Below are 15,357 nucleotides of genomic sequence, written 5' to 3'. Positions count from 1 at the left end.
CTATGCTAGGGTGGTGGGCGGGACCTGAGATGGGGTCCGACTCTTCCAGGAGAACTCGCTGAAATTCCGGAGTCTCCCGGAGGTTCCAGCAGAGCAGAAGTGTGGTGTAGGCTGCAGATGCCCTTATAACCTACAAGTGTTGTGTCAGCGGCTGTCAATACATAGAGATCACATTTTGTTTTGCTAAATATTTTACAGTAGAGTGAAAATAACCTAGATGTATATGGTTGTGTACTTGGGAACTGGGTAGAGATTTAAATGATCACTTTTCCCCCGGATAAATTAGCCCGCAGTAATTGAAACCCCCCCCTATATTTGTGAAGTATAAACTTTTACATATATGGGCAATTCCAAAGTAACGGATGTAATGGTGTGTACACAGGGTGACATATTTTCTTACGATTTTTTGACTATATAGTCAAAATCGTAAGGAAAGTTAGTGTAGATCGCAAGGTGAAAGTCACCTTGCGATGCCGATGCGCGGTCGGCATCGCAAGCCTAGATAGACTGTGCAGACAAGTCAATTTTGATCTCGTAGAAAAGATAGTCAAAATTGACACTTAGCCAAAATCACACACAGTCAGTATCGCAAGCGCTGTCATTATATGCTTGCGATGCCGACCTAGTCCCTATCGCACAGTGAGAATCGGGGTTAGCCCGAATCTCACCGCGTGTACACACCTTCACTCTCCGATACAATGTTTGTGATAAACATAAGGATTGCTTAAAATTTTAAAATGCACATAAAGAAGCAAATGTTACCACAATTGTGTCTACCACTGGTGAATAAAAATTTTGAAGTGTGGACAAGCCTCGCCATTGTTGTCTGCTGTAAATACATACATTGTAGAGGTAACCCGGGAGAGGACATGGTAATTTCTGACATAAAATACGTCTGCTTTCTGAGACTACAACAGATATTTATTTATTCCATACTTTTTTTTTTTTTCTTTTTTTTTTACAATAAAGCATAAACCACACGGATTGTTTTTAGTACAATTTTCAGGAAAGTCATTCTAATTACCTTGACAATATTTAATGGAATGTATGTGTAACGGGCGTAACCATCAAATACGTTAATCAGGAAATGGAAAAAGTCCCCTTGCATTAACTGGTACAGTCATTTACCTCTCTAACAATGGGGGTCATTCCGAGTTGATCGCTCGCTAGCAACTTTTTGTAGCGCTGCGATCAGATAGTCGCCGCCTATGTGGGAGTGTATTTTCGCTTTGCAAGTGTGCGAACGCCTGTGCAGCCGACGGCACAAAAAAGTGTTTTGCAGTTCCTGAGTAGCTCTGGACTTACTCAGCCACTGCGATCACTTCAGTCTTTTTGGTCACGGAATTGACGTCAGACACCCCGCCCTGCAAACGCCTGGACACGCCTGCGTTTTTGCAAACACTCCCAGAAAACGGTCAGTTGACACCCACAAAGGCCCTCTTTCTGTCAATCACCTTGCGATCGGCTGTGCGAAAGTATTCTTCGTTAAATCCATCGCCCAGCACCGATCCTCTTTTTGTACCCGTACGACGCGCCTGCGCATTGCGGTGCATGCGCAATTTTGCCGAGATTTAACCTGATCGCAGCGCTGCAAAAAGTTGCGAGCGATCAATTCGGAATGACCCCCCATGTTTTCAGATGGGTACCATATCTCGCCATCTTTGTTTTAACTCTTTCACTAACATAAAACCACATGAAACACTGATTATCGGCTTAGAATTTGACAGTACATGTCCTCAACTTTTAAACTGTATAAACTACAATAATCCAAGTTTCTTACCTTTCTGTTTTCAGAAAACGGCAATAGATAATTGTGGTCACAATCGGTGCCTTGCCTGATGACTGGTAGCCATTACTGAAATAAAACAAAATGGCAGCATGTCATGTGACACGCTGTTACCAACCCATTTCTTAACTACTGTAGACTATGACTGATGCACTGGGAAATTAATTTTTTGAATATTCCAACTTTTTTTTTTTTTTTTTATGACCTATGTCCACTTTTGGTTGGAATTGCCCCATACACAAGACTTTAAAGTCCTGTGTGATTTATCTTTGGCTGTAGCTGAGTGAGGTTCTTTTACATTGTTTAAACAGGAAAAAGTTGCTTCAGTCTTTTCTGGGTGTTGTTTTTTTTTTTTTTTCTGATTAGTAATTGCAGGTTGATTACTGAATTACTTTGACAGTGCTACATTAAAGTGACACCTCCGCTGCAGAGGATGACTGGGGCTCAGTCCAGGCTGTGGAGGACAAGTCCCGCTAGTTCTCCACAGCAGCAGGTGTAATGGTCCATCCTGCCACTAGGAGCTCCCTGCAGCATCCGCCGGTGTCCCAGAGGTAACACCGGTGCATGTGTGCGCCCTGCAGGAGTACACTGTTACAAAGGAAGGAAAATAACGAATGAGAATGGTGAGGGTAGAGACTTTACGTCCCTCTATTTCCCCCACCATAGCAGCTGGAAACATGGGGGTACCTGTATTTGAAGGAGGTAAGTTAAATTTTTCAGACGCTGGGCACCCATAAAAGTTCATGTCTGGTGATCACCAGACATTACCTCCTGCACTACCCAAAAATAATGTAGTCCAAGCATGGCTGCCGATAATTAAGGGGCACCCATTTTAGAAAGGAGGAGGGGGGTTCACTTTTTTGTTTCTCTATATGTAGATTCCTGCATTTTGCTCATTTAGAAAAATGCCGAAGCAAGAATTGCCAAGTGTTTCAGGTGTTTCTCAAAACAGAATTGTGTTTTTGTTTTTTATTTCAATTTAAAAAAAAAAAAAAGTCACTTTCTTTGGCCACTTTGGTTCAGTTTTATTTGACGCGTTAAAATAAGCAAATAGGCTAATGGTATTTTCTCTGACGTCCTAGTGGATGCTGGGGACTCCGTAAGGACCATGGGGAATAGACGGGCTCCGCAGGAGACTGGGCACTCTATAAGAAAGATTTGGTACTATCTGGTGTGCACTGGCTCCTCCCTCTATGCCCCTCCTCCAGACCTCAGTTAGATTTATGTGCCCGGCCCGAGCTGGTTGCACACTAGGAGCTCTCCTGAGCTCCTAGAAAGAAAGTTTAAATTAGGTTTTTTATTTTACAGTGAGACCTGCTGGCAACAGGCTCACTGCATCGAGGGACTAAGGGGAGAAGAAGCGAACCTACCTGCTTGCAGCTAGCTTGGGCTTCTTAGGCTACTGGACACCATTAGCTCCAGAGGGATCGACCGCAGGACCCGTCCTTGGTGTTCGTTCCCGGAGCCGCGCCGCCGTCCCCCTTACAGAGCCAGAAGCATGAAGATGGTCCGGAAAATCGGCGGCAGAAGACATCAGTCTTCACCAAGGTAGCGCACAGCACTGCAGCTGTGCGCCATTGCTCCTCATACACACTTCACACTCCGGTCACTGAGGGTGCAGGGCGCTGGGGGGGGGGGCGCCCTGAGCAGCAATAATATCCCCTTGGCTGGCAAAATAACCACAATATATAGCCCCAGAGGCTATATATGTGGTAATTACCCCTGCCAGAATACAGAAAAAAGCGGGAGAAAGGGCCGCCGAAAAAGGGGAGGAGCCATCTCCCTCAGCACACTGGCGCCATTATTCCCTCACAGTTCCGCTGGAAGGAAGCTCCCTGACTCTCCCCTGCAGTCTACACTACAGAAAGGGTAAAAAAGAGAGGGGGGCACTAAAATTGGGGCGCAGTTTAATACAATAAGCAGCTATAAAGGGTCATAATTCAGTTAGTCCCTGTATTATTATAGCGCTCTGGTGTGGTGCTGGCATACTCTCTCTCTGTCTCCCCAAAGGGCTTTTGTGGGGTCCTGTCTCCTATAAGAGCATTCCCTGTGTGTGTGCGGTGTGTCGGTACGGCTGTGTCGACATGTTTGATGAGGAGACTTATGTGGAGGCGGAGCAGATGCCTATAAATGTGTTGTCACCCCCTGCGGGGCAGACACCTGAGTGGATGGACTTATGGAAGGAATTACGTGCAAGTGTCGACTCCTTACATAAAAAATTTGACGACATGCCAAATGCGGGACAGCCGGCTTCTCAGCTCGTGCCTGCCCAGACGATTCAAAGGCCGTCAGGGGCCCTGAAACGACCACTACCTCAGATGGCAGACACAGATGTCGACACGGATACTGATGCAAGTGTCGACGACGAGTCAAATTTAATGTCCACTAGGGCCATTTGTGGCATGATTGAGGCAATGAAAGAGGTATTACACCTTTCTGATATAAACCCAGGTACCTCAAAAAAGGGTATTATGTTTGGGGAGAAAAAACTACCAATAGTTTCTCTGACGTCCTAGTGGATGCTGGGAACTCCGTAAGGACCATGGGGAATAGCGGCTCCGCAGGAGACTGGGCACAAAAGTAAAAGCTTTAGGACTACCTGGAGGGCACTGGCTCCTCCCCCCCATGACCCTCCTCCAAGCCTCAGTTAGATTTTTGTGCCCGGCCGAGAAGGGTGCACACTAGGGGCTCTCCTGAGCTTCTTAGTGAAAAGTTTAGTTCTAGGTTTTTTATTTTCAGTGAGACCTGCTGGCAACAGGCTCACTGCATCGAGGGACTAAGGGGAGAAGAAGCGAACTCACCTGCGTGCAGAGTGGATTGGGCTTCTTAGGCTACTGGACACCATTAGCTCCAGAGGGACCGAACACAGGCCCAGCCTCGGAGCTCGGTCCCGGAGCCGCGCCGCCGGCCCCCTTACAGAGCCAGAAGCAAGAAAAGGTCCGGTAAAATCGGCGGCAGAAGACATCAGTCTTCAACAAGGTAGCGCACAGCACTGCAGCTGTGCGCCATTGTTACTCAGGCACACTTCACACTCCGGTCACTGAGGGTGCAGGGCGCTAGGGGGGGGCGCCCTGAGCAGCAATGTAAAACACCTTGGCTGGCATAAATACACCACATATAACCCCCAGGGCTATATGGGTGTATTTTAACCCCTGCCAGATTCCACAGAAAAACGGGAGAAAAGGCAGCCGAGAAGGGGGCGGAGCCTATCTCAGCACACTGGCGCCATTTTCTCTCACAGCTCCGTTGGAGGGAAGCTCCCTGGCTCTCCCCTGCAGTTACTACACTACAGAAAGGGGTTAAAAAAGAGAGGGGGGCACTAATTAGGCGCAGTATAACAATACAGCAGCTATAAGAGGAAAAACACTTATATAAGGTTATCCCTGTATATATATATATATATATATATATATATATATAGCGCTCTGGTGTGTGCTGGCATACTCTCCCTCTGTCTCCCCAAAGGGCTAGTGGGGTCCTGTCCTCTATCAGAGCATTCCCTGTGTGTGTGCTGTGTGTCGGTACGTTGTGTCGACATGTATGAGGAGGAAAATGAGGTGGAGGCGGAGCAATTGCCTGTAACAGAGATGTCACCCCCTAGGGAGTCGACACCTGAGTGGATGAGCTTATGGAAGGAATTATGTGACAGTGTCAGCTCTTTACAAAAGATTGATGACATGAGACGGCCGGCGACTCAGTCTGTGCCTGTCCAGGTGTCTCAAAAGCCATCTGGGGCTCTAAAACGCCCGTTACCGCAGATGGCAGATACAGACGCCGACACGGATACTGACTCCAGTGTCGACGATTAAGAGACGAATGTGACTTCCAGTAGGGCCACACGTTACATGATTGAGGCTATGGAAAATGTTTTTACACATTTCTGATAATACCAGTACCACTAAAAAGGGTATTATGTTGGGTGAGAAAAAACTGCCTGTAGTTTTTCCTGCATCTGAGGAATTAAATGAAGTGTGTGATGATGCGTGGGTTTCCCCCGATAAAAAAGTTATTGGCATCATACCCCTTCCCGCCAGAGGATAGGGCACGTTGGGAAACACCCTTAGGGTGAATAAAGCGCTCACACGCTTGTCTAAACAGGTGGCACTACCGTCCCCGGATACGGCCGCCCTTAAGGTACCTACTGACAGAAAGCAGTAAAATATCCTAAAATGTATATACACTCACACGGGTGTGATACTGCGACCAGCAATCGCCTCAGCCTGGATGTGTAGTGCTGGGGTGGCTTGGTTGGATTCCCTGACTGACAATATTGATACCCTAGATAGGGACAGTATATTACTAACTATAGAGCATTTAAAAGATGCATTTCTATATATGCGTGATGCACAGAGGGATATTTGCCGACTGGCATCAAGAGTAAGTGCGCTGTCCATATCTGCCAGAAGAGGGTTATGGACAAGACAGTGGTCAGGTGATGCTGATCCCAAAAGGCATATGGAAGTATCGCCTTATAAAAGGGAAGAGTTATTTGGGGTAGGTCTAACAGACCTGGTGGCCACGGCAACGGCTGGAAAATCCACATTTTTACCCCAGGTAGCTTCTCAACCTAAGAAGACGCCGTATTATCAGGCGCAGTCCTTTCGGCCCCATAAAGCGGGCAAAAGGCGCCTCATTTCTGCCCCGTGGCAGAGGGTGAGGAAAAAGGCTGCAGCAAACAGCCAATTCCCACAAAAGCCCTCTCCCGCCTCCGCAAAGTCCTCAGCATGACGCTGGGGCCTTACAAGCGGTCTCAGGCACGGTGGGGGCCCGTCTCAAGAAATTCGAGACGTCTTCCCCTCGCCGTTTCATAAAGTCTGCTTTACCTACGTCTCCCTCAGACAGGGAGACAGTATTGCAAGCCATTCACAGGCTGTATTCCCAGCAGGTGATAATCAAGGTACCCCTCCTGCAACAGGGAAAGGGGTACTATTCCACACTATTGGTGGTACCGAAGCCGGACGGCTCGGTGAGACCAATTTTAAATCTAAAATCCTTGAACACTTACATACAAAGGTTCAAATTCAAGATGGAGTCACTCAGAGCAGTGATTGCAAACCTGGAAGAAGGGGACTATATGGTCTCTCTGGACATCAAAGATGCTTACCTACATGTCCCAATTTACCCTTCTCCAAGGGTACCTCAGGTTTGTGGTACAGAACTGTCACTATCAGTTTCAGACGCTGCCGTTGGATTGTCCACGGCACCACGGGTCTTTACCAAGGTAATGGCCGAAATGATGATACTCCTTCGAAAGAAGGGAGTTTTTAGTTATCCCTTACTTGGACGATCTCCTGATAAGGGCAAGATCCAGGGAACAGTTGGAAGTCGGGGTAGCACTATCTCAGATAGTGCTGCGGTAGCACGGTTGGATTCTCAATATTCCAAAATCGCAGCTGATCCTGACGACACGCCTTCTATTCCTAGGGATGATCCTGGACACAGTCCAGAAAAAGGTGTTTTCTCCCGGAGGAGAAAGCCAGGGAGTTATCAGAACTAGTCAGAAACCTCCTAAAACCAGGCCAAGTATCAGTGCACAAGGGTCCTGGGAAAAATGGTGGCTTCCTACGAAGCAATTCCATTCGGCAGATTCCACGCAAGAACTTTCCAATGGGACCTGCTGGACGAATGGTCCGGATCGCATCTTCAGATGCATCAGCGGATAACCCTGTCACCAAAGACAAGGGTGTCTCTCCTGTGGTGGTTGCAGAGTGCTCATCTTCTAGAGGGCCGCAGATTCGGCATTCAGGACTGTGTCCTGGTGACCACGGATGCCAGCCTGCGAGGCTGGAGAGCAGTCACACAGGGAAGAAATTTCCAGGACTTGTGGTCAAGCCTGGAGACATCACTTCACATAAATATTTTGGAGCTAAGGGCCATTTACAATGCCCTAAGCCAAGCAAGACCTCTGCTTCAAGGTCAGCCAGTGCTGATCCAGTCGGACAACATCACGGCAGTCGCCCACGTAAACAGACAGGGCGGCACAAGAAGCAGGAGGGCAATGGCAGAAGCTGCAAGGATTTTTCGCTGGGCGGAAAATCATGTGATAGCACTGTCAGCAGTGTTCATTCCGGGAGTGGACAACTGGGAAGCAGACTTCCTCAGCAGGCACGACCTCCACCCGGGAGAGTGGGGACTTCACCCAGAAGTCTTCCACATGATTGTAAACCATTGGGAAAAACCAAAGGTGGACATGATGGCGTCCCGCCTAAACAAAAAATTGGACAGGTATTGCGCCAGGTCAAGGGACCCTCAGGCAATAGCTGTGGACGCTCTGGTAACACCGTGGGTGTACCAGTTAGTGTATGTGTTCCCTCCTCTTCCTCTCATACCAAAAGTACTGAGAATTATAAGACGGAGGGGAGTAAGAACTATACTCATGGCTCCGGATTGGCCAAGAAGGACTGGGTACCCGGAACTTCAAGAGATGCTCACGGAGGACCCGTGGCCTCTACCTCTAAGAAGGGACCTGCTCCAGCAAGGACCCTGTCTATTCCAAGATTACCGCGGCTGCGTTTGACGGCAGGGCGGTTGAACGCCGGATCCTGAAGGAAAAAGGCATTCCGGATGAAGTCATCCCTACCCTGATCAAGCCAGGAAGGATGTAACCGCAAAGCATTATCACCGCATTTGGCGACAATATGTTGCGGGGTGCGAGGCCAGTAAGGCCCCGATGGAGGAATTTTCAACTAGGTCGATTCCTGCATTTCCTGTAAACAGGAGTGTCTATGGGCCTAAAATTGGGGTCCATTAAGATTCAAATTTCGGCCCTGTCAATTTTCTTCCAGAAAGAACTAGCTTCAGTTCCTGAAGTTCAGACGTTTGTAAAAGGGGTACTGCATATACAGCCTCCTTTTGTGCCTCCAGTGGCACCTTGGGATCTCAATGTAGTTTTGGGGTTCCAAAAGTCACATTGGTTTGAACCACTTGAATCTGTGGAGTTAAAATATCTCACATGGAAAGTGGTCATGTTGTTGGCCCTGGCCTCGGCCAGGCGCGTGTCAGAATTGGCGGGCTTTATCCTGTAAAAGCCCTTATCTGATCTTCCATTCAGACAGGGCGGAATTGAGGACTCGTCCTCAATTTCTCCCTAAGGTGGTTTCAGCGTTTCACTTGAACCAGCCTATTATGGTACCTGCGGCTACTAGGGACTTGGAGGACTCCAAGTTGCTAGCCGTAGTCAGGGCCCTGAAAATATATGTTTCCAGGACGGCTGGAGTCAGAAAATCTGACTCGCTGTTTATCCTGTATCCACCCAACAAGCTGGGTGCTCCTGCTTCTAAGCAGACTATTGCTCGTTGGATCCGTAGTACAATTCAGCTTGCACATTCTGTGGCAGGCCTGCCACAGCCAAAATCTGTAAAAGCCCATTCCTCAAGGAAGGTGGGCTCATCTTGGGCGGTTGCCCGAGGGGTCTCGGCTTTACAACTTTGCCGAGCAGCTACTTGGTCAGGGGCAAACACCTTTGCTAAATTCTACAAATTTGATACCCTGGCTGAGGAGGACCTGGAGTTCTCTCATTCGGTGCTGCAGAGTCATCCGCACTCTCCCGCCCGTTTGGGAGCTTTGGTATAATCCCCATGGTCCTTACGGAGTTCCCAGCATCCACTAGGACGTCAGAGAAAATAAGAATTTACTTACCGATAATTCTATTTTTCGTAGTCCGTAGTGGATGCTGGGCGCCCATCCCAAGTGCGGATTGTCTGCAATACTTGTACATAGTTATTGTTACAAAAATCGGGTTATTATTGTTGTGAGCCATCTTTTCAGAGGCTCCTCTGTTATCATGCTGTTAACTGGGTTCAGATCACAGGTTGTACGGTGTGATTGGTGTGGCTGGTATGAGTCTTACCCGGGATTCAAAATCCTTCCTTATTGTGTACGCTCGTCCGGGCACAGTATCCTAACTGAGGCTTGGAGGAGGGTCATGGGGGGAGGAGCCAGTGCACACCAGGTAGTCCTAAAGCTTTTACTTTTGTGCCCAGTCTCCTGCGGAGCCGCTATTCCCCATGGTCCTTACGGAGTTCCCAGCATCCACTACGGACTACGAGAAATAGAATTATCGGTAAGTAAATTCTTATTTTTCCCCCATCTGAGGAATTGAATGATGTGTGTGAAGAAGCGTGGGCTTTCCCCGATAAAAAATTGGTGATTTCAAAAAAATTACTAATGGCGTTCCCTTTCTCGCCAGAGGATAGGTCACGTTGGGAAACTCCCCCTAGGGTGGATAAAGCGCTCACACGTTTGTCTAAAAAGGTGGCACTACCGTCTCCGGATACGGCCGCCCTAAAGGAACCTGCTGATAGAAAGCAGGAGGCTATCCTAAAATCTATATACACACACACACTGGTGTTATACTGAGACCAGCTATTGCTTCAGCCTGGATGTGCAGTGCTGCTGCTGCTTGGTCAGATTCCCTGTCGGAAAATATTGACACCCTAGACAGAGACACTATATTGCTAACCATAGAGCATATAAAAGACTCAGTCTTATACATGAGAGATGCACAGAGGGAGATCTGCCGGCTGGCATCTAGAATAAGTGCATTGTCCATTTCTGCTAGGAGAGGCTTATGGACTCGGCAGTGGACAGGAGATGCAGATTCCAAAAGGCACATGGAAGTGTTGCCTTATAAGGGTGAGGAGTTATTCGGGGACGGTCTCTCAGACCTTGTTTCCACAGGAACAGCTGGGAAGTCTGCATTTTTGCCCCATGTCCCCTCACAGCCTAAGAAAGCACCGTATTACCAAGTACAGTCCTTTCGACCCCAGAAAAACAGGCGGGGAAAAGGCGGGTCCTTTCTGTCTAGAGGCAGAGGAAGGGGGAAAAAGCTGCAACACACAGCAGGTTCCCAGGACCAAAAGTCCTCCTCCGCTTCTTCCAAATCCGCCGCATGACGGTGGGGCTCCACAGGCGGAGCCAGGTACGGTGGGGGGCCGCCTCAAGAATTTCAGCGATCAGTGGGCTCGCTCACGGGTGGATCCCTGGATCCTTCAAGTAGTATCTCAGGGGTACAAGCTGGAATTCGAGGCGCCCCCCCCCCCCGCCGTTTCCTCAAATCGGCCTTACCGACGACTCCCTCGGGCAGGGAGGCTGTGCTAGAGGCCATTCACAAGCTGTATTCCCAGCAGGTGATAGTCAAGGTACCCCTACTTCAACAAGGCCGGGGCTACTAATCCACACTGTTTGTGGTACCGAAACCAGACGGTTCGGTGAGACCCATTTTAAATTTGAAATCCTTGAACACTTGCATAACAAAATTCAAGTTCAAGATGGAATCGCTCAGGGCGGTTATTGCAAGCCTGGACGAGGGGGATTACATGGTATCCCTGGACATCAAGGATGCTTACCTGCATGTCCCCATTTACCTTCCTCACCAGGAGTACCTCAGATTTGTGGTACAGGATTGCCATTACCAATTCCAAACACTACCGTTTGGACTGTCCACGGCACCGAGGGTGTTTACCAAAGTAATGGCAGAAATGATAATACTCCTTCGAAAAAAGGGAGTTTTAATTATCCCGTACTTGGACGATCTCCTTATAAAGGCGAGGTCCAGGGAGCAGTTACTGGTCGGAGTAGCACTATCTCGGGAAGTGCTACAACAGCATGGCTGGATTCTAAACATTCCAAAGTCACAACTGGTTCCTTCCACTCGCTTACTGTTCCTGGGGATGATTTTGGACACAGAACTGAAAAAAGTGTTTCTCCCGCAGGAGAAAGCCAAGGAGCTGTCATCTCTAGTCAGAGACCTCCTAAAACCGAAACGGGTATCGGTGCATCACTGCACACGAGTCCTGGGAAAAATGGTGGCTTCATACGAAGCAATTCCATTCAGCAGGTTCCATGCGAGGACCTTCCAGTGGGACCTCTTGGACAAGTGGTCGGGATCGCATCTTCAGATGCATCAACTGATAACCCTGTCTCCAAGGACCAGGGTGTCTCTACTGTGGTGGCTGCAGAGTGCTCATCTTCTAGAGGGCCGCAGATTCGGCATACAGGACTGGGTCCTGGTGACCACGGATGCCAGCCTTCGAGGCTGGGGAGCAGTCACACAGGGAAGAAACTTCCAAGGACTATGGTCAAGTCAGGAGACTTCCCTACACATAAATATTCTGGAACTGAGGGCCATTTACAATGCCCTAAGTCAGGCAAAACCCCTGCTTCAAAACCAGCCGGTACTGATCCAGTCAGACAACATCACGGCAGTCGCCCATGTGAACCGACAGGGCGGCACAAGAAGCAGGATGGCGATGGCAGAAGCCACAAGGATTCTCCGATGGGCGGAAAATCACGTACTAGCACTGTCAGCAGTGTTCATTCCGGGAGTGGACAACTGGGAAGCAGACTTCCTCAGCAGACACGACCTACACCCGGGAGAGTGGGGACTTCATCCAGAAGTCTTCCTACTGTTGGTAAACCGTTGGGAAAGGCCACAGGTGGACATGATGGCGTCCCGCCTCAACAAAAAGCTAAAGAGATATTGCGCCAGGTCAAGGGACCCTCAGGCGATAGCTGTGGACGCTCTAGTGACACCGTGGGTGTACCAGTCGGTTTATGTGTTCCCTCCTCTGCCTCTCATACCAAAGGTACTGAGAATAATAAGAAGGCGAGGAGTAAGAACGATACTCGTGGTTCCGGATTGGCCAAGAAGGGCTTGGTACCCAGAACTTCAAGAAATGATATCAGAGGACCCATGGCCTCTACCGCTCAGACAGGATCTGCTACAGCAGGGGCCCTGTCTGTTCCAAGACTTACCGCGGCTGCGTTTGACGGCATGGCGGTTGAATTCCGGATCCTAAAGGAAAAGGGCATTCCGGAGGAAGTCATTCCTACGCTGATAAAAGCCAGGAAAGAAGTAACCGCTAACCATTATCACCGTATTTGGCGAAAATATGTTGCGTGGTGTGAGGCCAGGAAGGCCCCAACAGAGGAATTTCAGCTGGGTCGGTTTCTGCACTTCCTACAGTCGGGAGTGACTATGGGCCTAAAATTGGGTTCCATTAAGGTCCAGATTTCGGCCCTGTCGATTTTCTTCCAGAAAGAACTGGCTTCACTGCCTGAAGTTCAGACTTTTGTAAAGGGAGTGCTTCATATTCAGCCCCCTTTTGTGCCTCCCGTGGCACCTTGGGATCTCAATGTGGTGTTGAGTTTCCTAAAATCACATTGGTTTGAACCACTTAAAACTGTGGATCTGAAATATCTCACGTGGAAAGTGGTCATGTTATTGGCCTTGGCTTCGGCCAGGCGTGTGTCAGAATTGGCGGCTTTGTCTTGTAAAAGCCCTTATCTGATTTTTCATATGGATAGGGCAGAATTGAGGACTCGTCCCCAGTTTCTCCCTAAGGTGGTATCTGCTTTTCACTTGAACCAACCTATTGTGGTGCCTGCGGCTACTAGGGACTTGGAAGATTCCAAGTTACTGGATGTAGTCAGGGCCTTGAAACTTTATGTTTCCAGGACGGCTGGAGTCAGGAAGACTGACTCGCTTTTTGTCCTGTATGCACCCAACAAGATAGGTGCTCCTGCTTCTAAGCAGACTATTGCTCGCTGGATTTGTAGCACAATTCAGCTGGCGCATTCTGCGGCTGGATTGCCGCATCCTAAATCAGTGAAAGCCCATTCCACGAGGAAAGTGGGCTCATCTTGGGCGGCTGCCCGAGGGGTCTCGGCTTTACAACTTTGCCGAGCAGCTACTTGGTCAGGGGCAAACACGTTTGCTAAATTCTACAAATTGGATTCCCTGGCTGAGGAGGACCTGGAGTTCTCTCATTCGGTGCTGCAGAGTCATCCGCACTCTCCCGCCCGTTTGGGAGCTTTGGTATAATCCCCATGGTCCTTACGGAGTCCCCAGCATCCACTAGGACGTCAGAGAAAATAAGATTTTACTCACCGGTAAATCTATTTCTCGTAGTCCGTAGTGGATGCTGGGCGCCCATCCCAAGTGCGGATTGTCTGCAATACTTGTATATAGTTATTGCCTAACTAAAGGGTTATTGTTGAGCCATCTGTTGAGAGGCTCAGTTATATTTCATACTGTTAACTGGGTATATTATCACGAGTTATACGGTGTGATTGGTGTGGCTGGTATGAGTCTTACCCGGGATTCAAAATCCTTCCTTATTGTGTCAGCTCTTCCGGGCACAGTATCCTAACTGAGGTCTGGAGGAGGGGCATAGAGGGAGGAGCCAGTGCACACCAGATAGTACCAAATCTTTCTTATAGAGTGCCCAGTCTCCTGCGGAGCCCGTCTATTCCCCATGGTCCTTACGGAGTCCCCAGCATCCACTACGGACTACGAGAAATAGAATTACCGGTGAGTAAAATCTTATTTTCTGAAAGTTGTCTTCTGGGGGGGGGGGGGGGGAGAGAGGTTTATTTTTGTGTGCTCTGCATAAAAAAATAATACTAATAATAAATCAGCGATTATTGATGTTGGAATATGACATGGACTAACATTGAAAAATGGCCTCGGCTCGGGTGAGAAGATCCTCGGCAGGGAAAGGGTTAAACAGATCTAGTGCAGTAAACCTGGCCACTGCTGTGTCTGTCCTGTGACAGTGACGGGTGTTATTTGAATTGACGGCCGGGAGAGCGGGTCACCAGCCACTCTGTTCAACAATTGATTTTTATAGTGATCTTGGCACGATCCCGGAGTTTCTGCGAGTAATTGGCCTGTCACAGAGGGGTGATGTTTTTTTTTTTTTCTCCAGTTGTATCTAAAATGAGTTACTTTACGTATGGCAGTATGTCCGACGAGCTCCTGGCATGTTACATCTCTGTTTATGAATGGTTTTGTAGCAATTTTACGTGGCGCACTTGATACTGTAGCTCTTTAACATGTAAATATGCAACGCCAGGCAAATTTTACTGTAGTCTCTTTTGCTAAATATTTACTTTGCACTGTTTTTATTTTTAATTTAGCGATTTTTGTGTATTGTCCGATTCTTGTAAGCAATGTATGGCAGGGGCTTTGTTCCACTCCCAAACGCATTCAGTGGCCCCAGAGTGTAATGATGTCTCCGGTGTGCGATACGTGAAAGCCGGGGTACAGTGTATCTCGGGTGGACTATGGCTGAAACAAACCTCTCTCTCTCTCTCTCCTCTGGCAGTTCATGCACCGGAGCCTCGACCCTCTGACCAAGAAACAGCTTGAAGAGGAGGAGAAGAAGATTATCAGCGACGAGCATTGGTGTCTGGAGCTGTCCGAGCTGAAGGAGAAAGAGTAAGGGGGCTGTGGCTGGGCATGGCGCCTTATGCAGCGAGGCAAGGCTCAGCCGTCCTGCGTGGTGATGAGCGGCGGCTTATAGCGCTACACTTCCTCTGCCGCTGCTGGAGAGCATACTGCGTGCAGTGTTTGGCACATTTCACATGTGTTTTGTAAAAGGATATAGATAGTGATAGAGATACATAGATAGAGATATAGATATATCTATGGATGGAGCGCTGTGTTACTAAGCTTCGGTACGGTATAGATGTTCCGCATATAGCCGGAGCACACTTACAGAATACTTACTCGCGCATTAATCTTAGAAATAAATCACGTGCCGTTACTATGGTTACCGGCAGTGTGT

The 15,357-nt window shown here is 48.5% G+C and overlaps 1 protein-coding gene across 1 annotated transcript in view; it reads left to right on the top strand.

Moving 5' to 3' along the window:
- MPHOSPH6 (M-phase phosphoprotein 6) overlaps positions 1-15,357 on the top strand; it is a 49,628-nt gene that overhangs the window by 27,984 nt on the left and 6,287 nt on the right. The window contains exon 2 of the mRNA XM_063945964.1: positions 14,896-15,008. Within this exon, the coding sequence (XP_063802034.1) occupies positions 14,896-15,008 (113 nt within the window). The remainder of the gene's footprint in view (positions 1-14,895; positions 15,009-15,357) is intronic.

This window comes from Pseudophryne corroboree, chromosome 11, assembly GCF_028390025.1.
Source record: "Pseudophryne corroboree isolate aPseCor3 chromosome 11, aPseCor3.hap2, whole genome shotgun sequence".
NCBI lineage: Eukaryota > Metazoa > Chordata > Amphibia > Anura > Myobatrachidae > Pseudophryne > Pseudophryne corroboree.
Note: the sequence above shows the minus strand (reverse complement) of the source record. Positions and strands in the feature narration are given on the sequence as shown.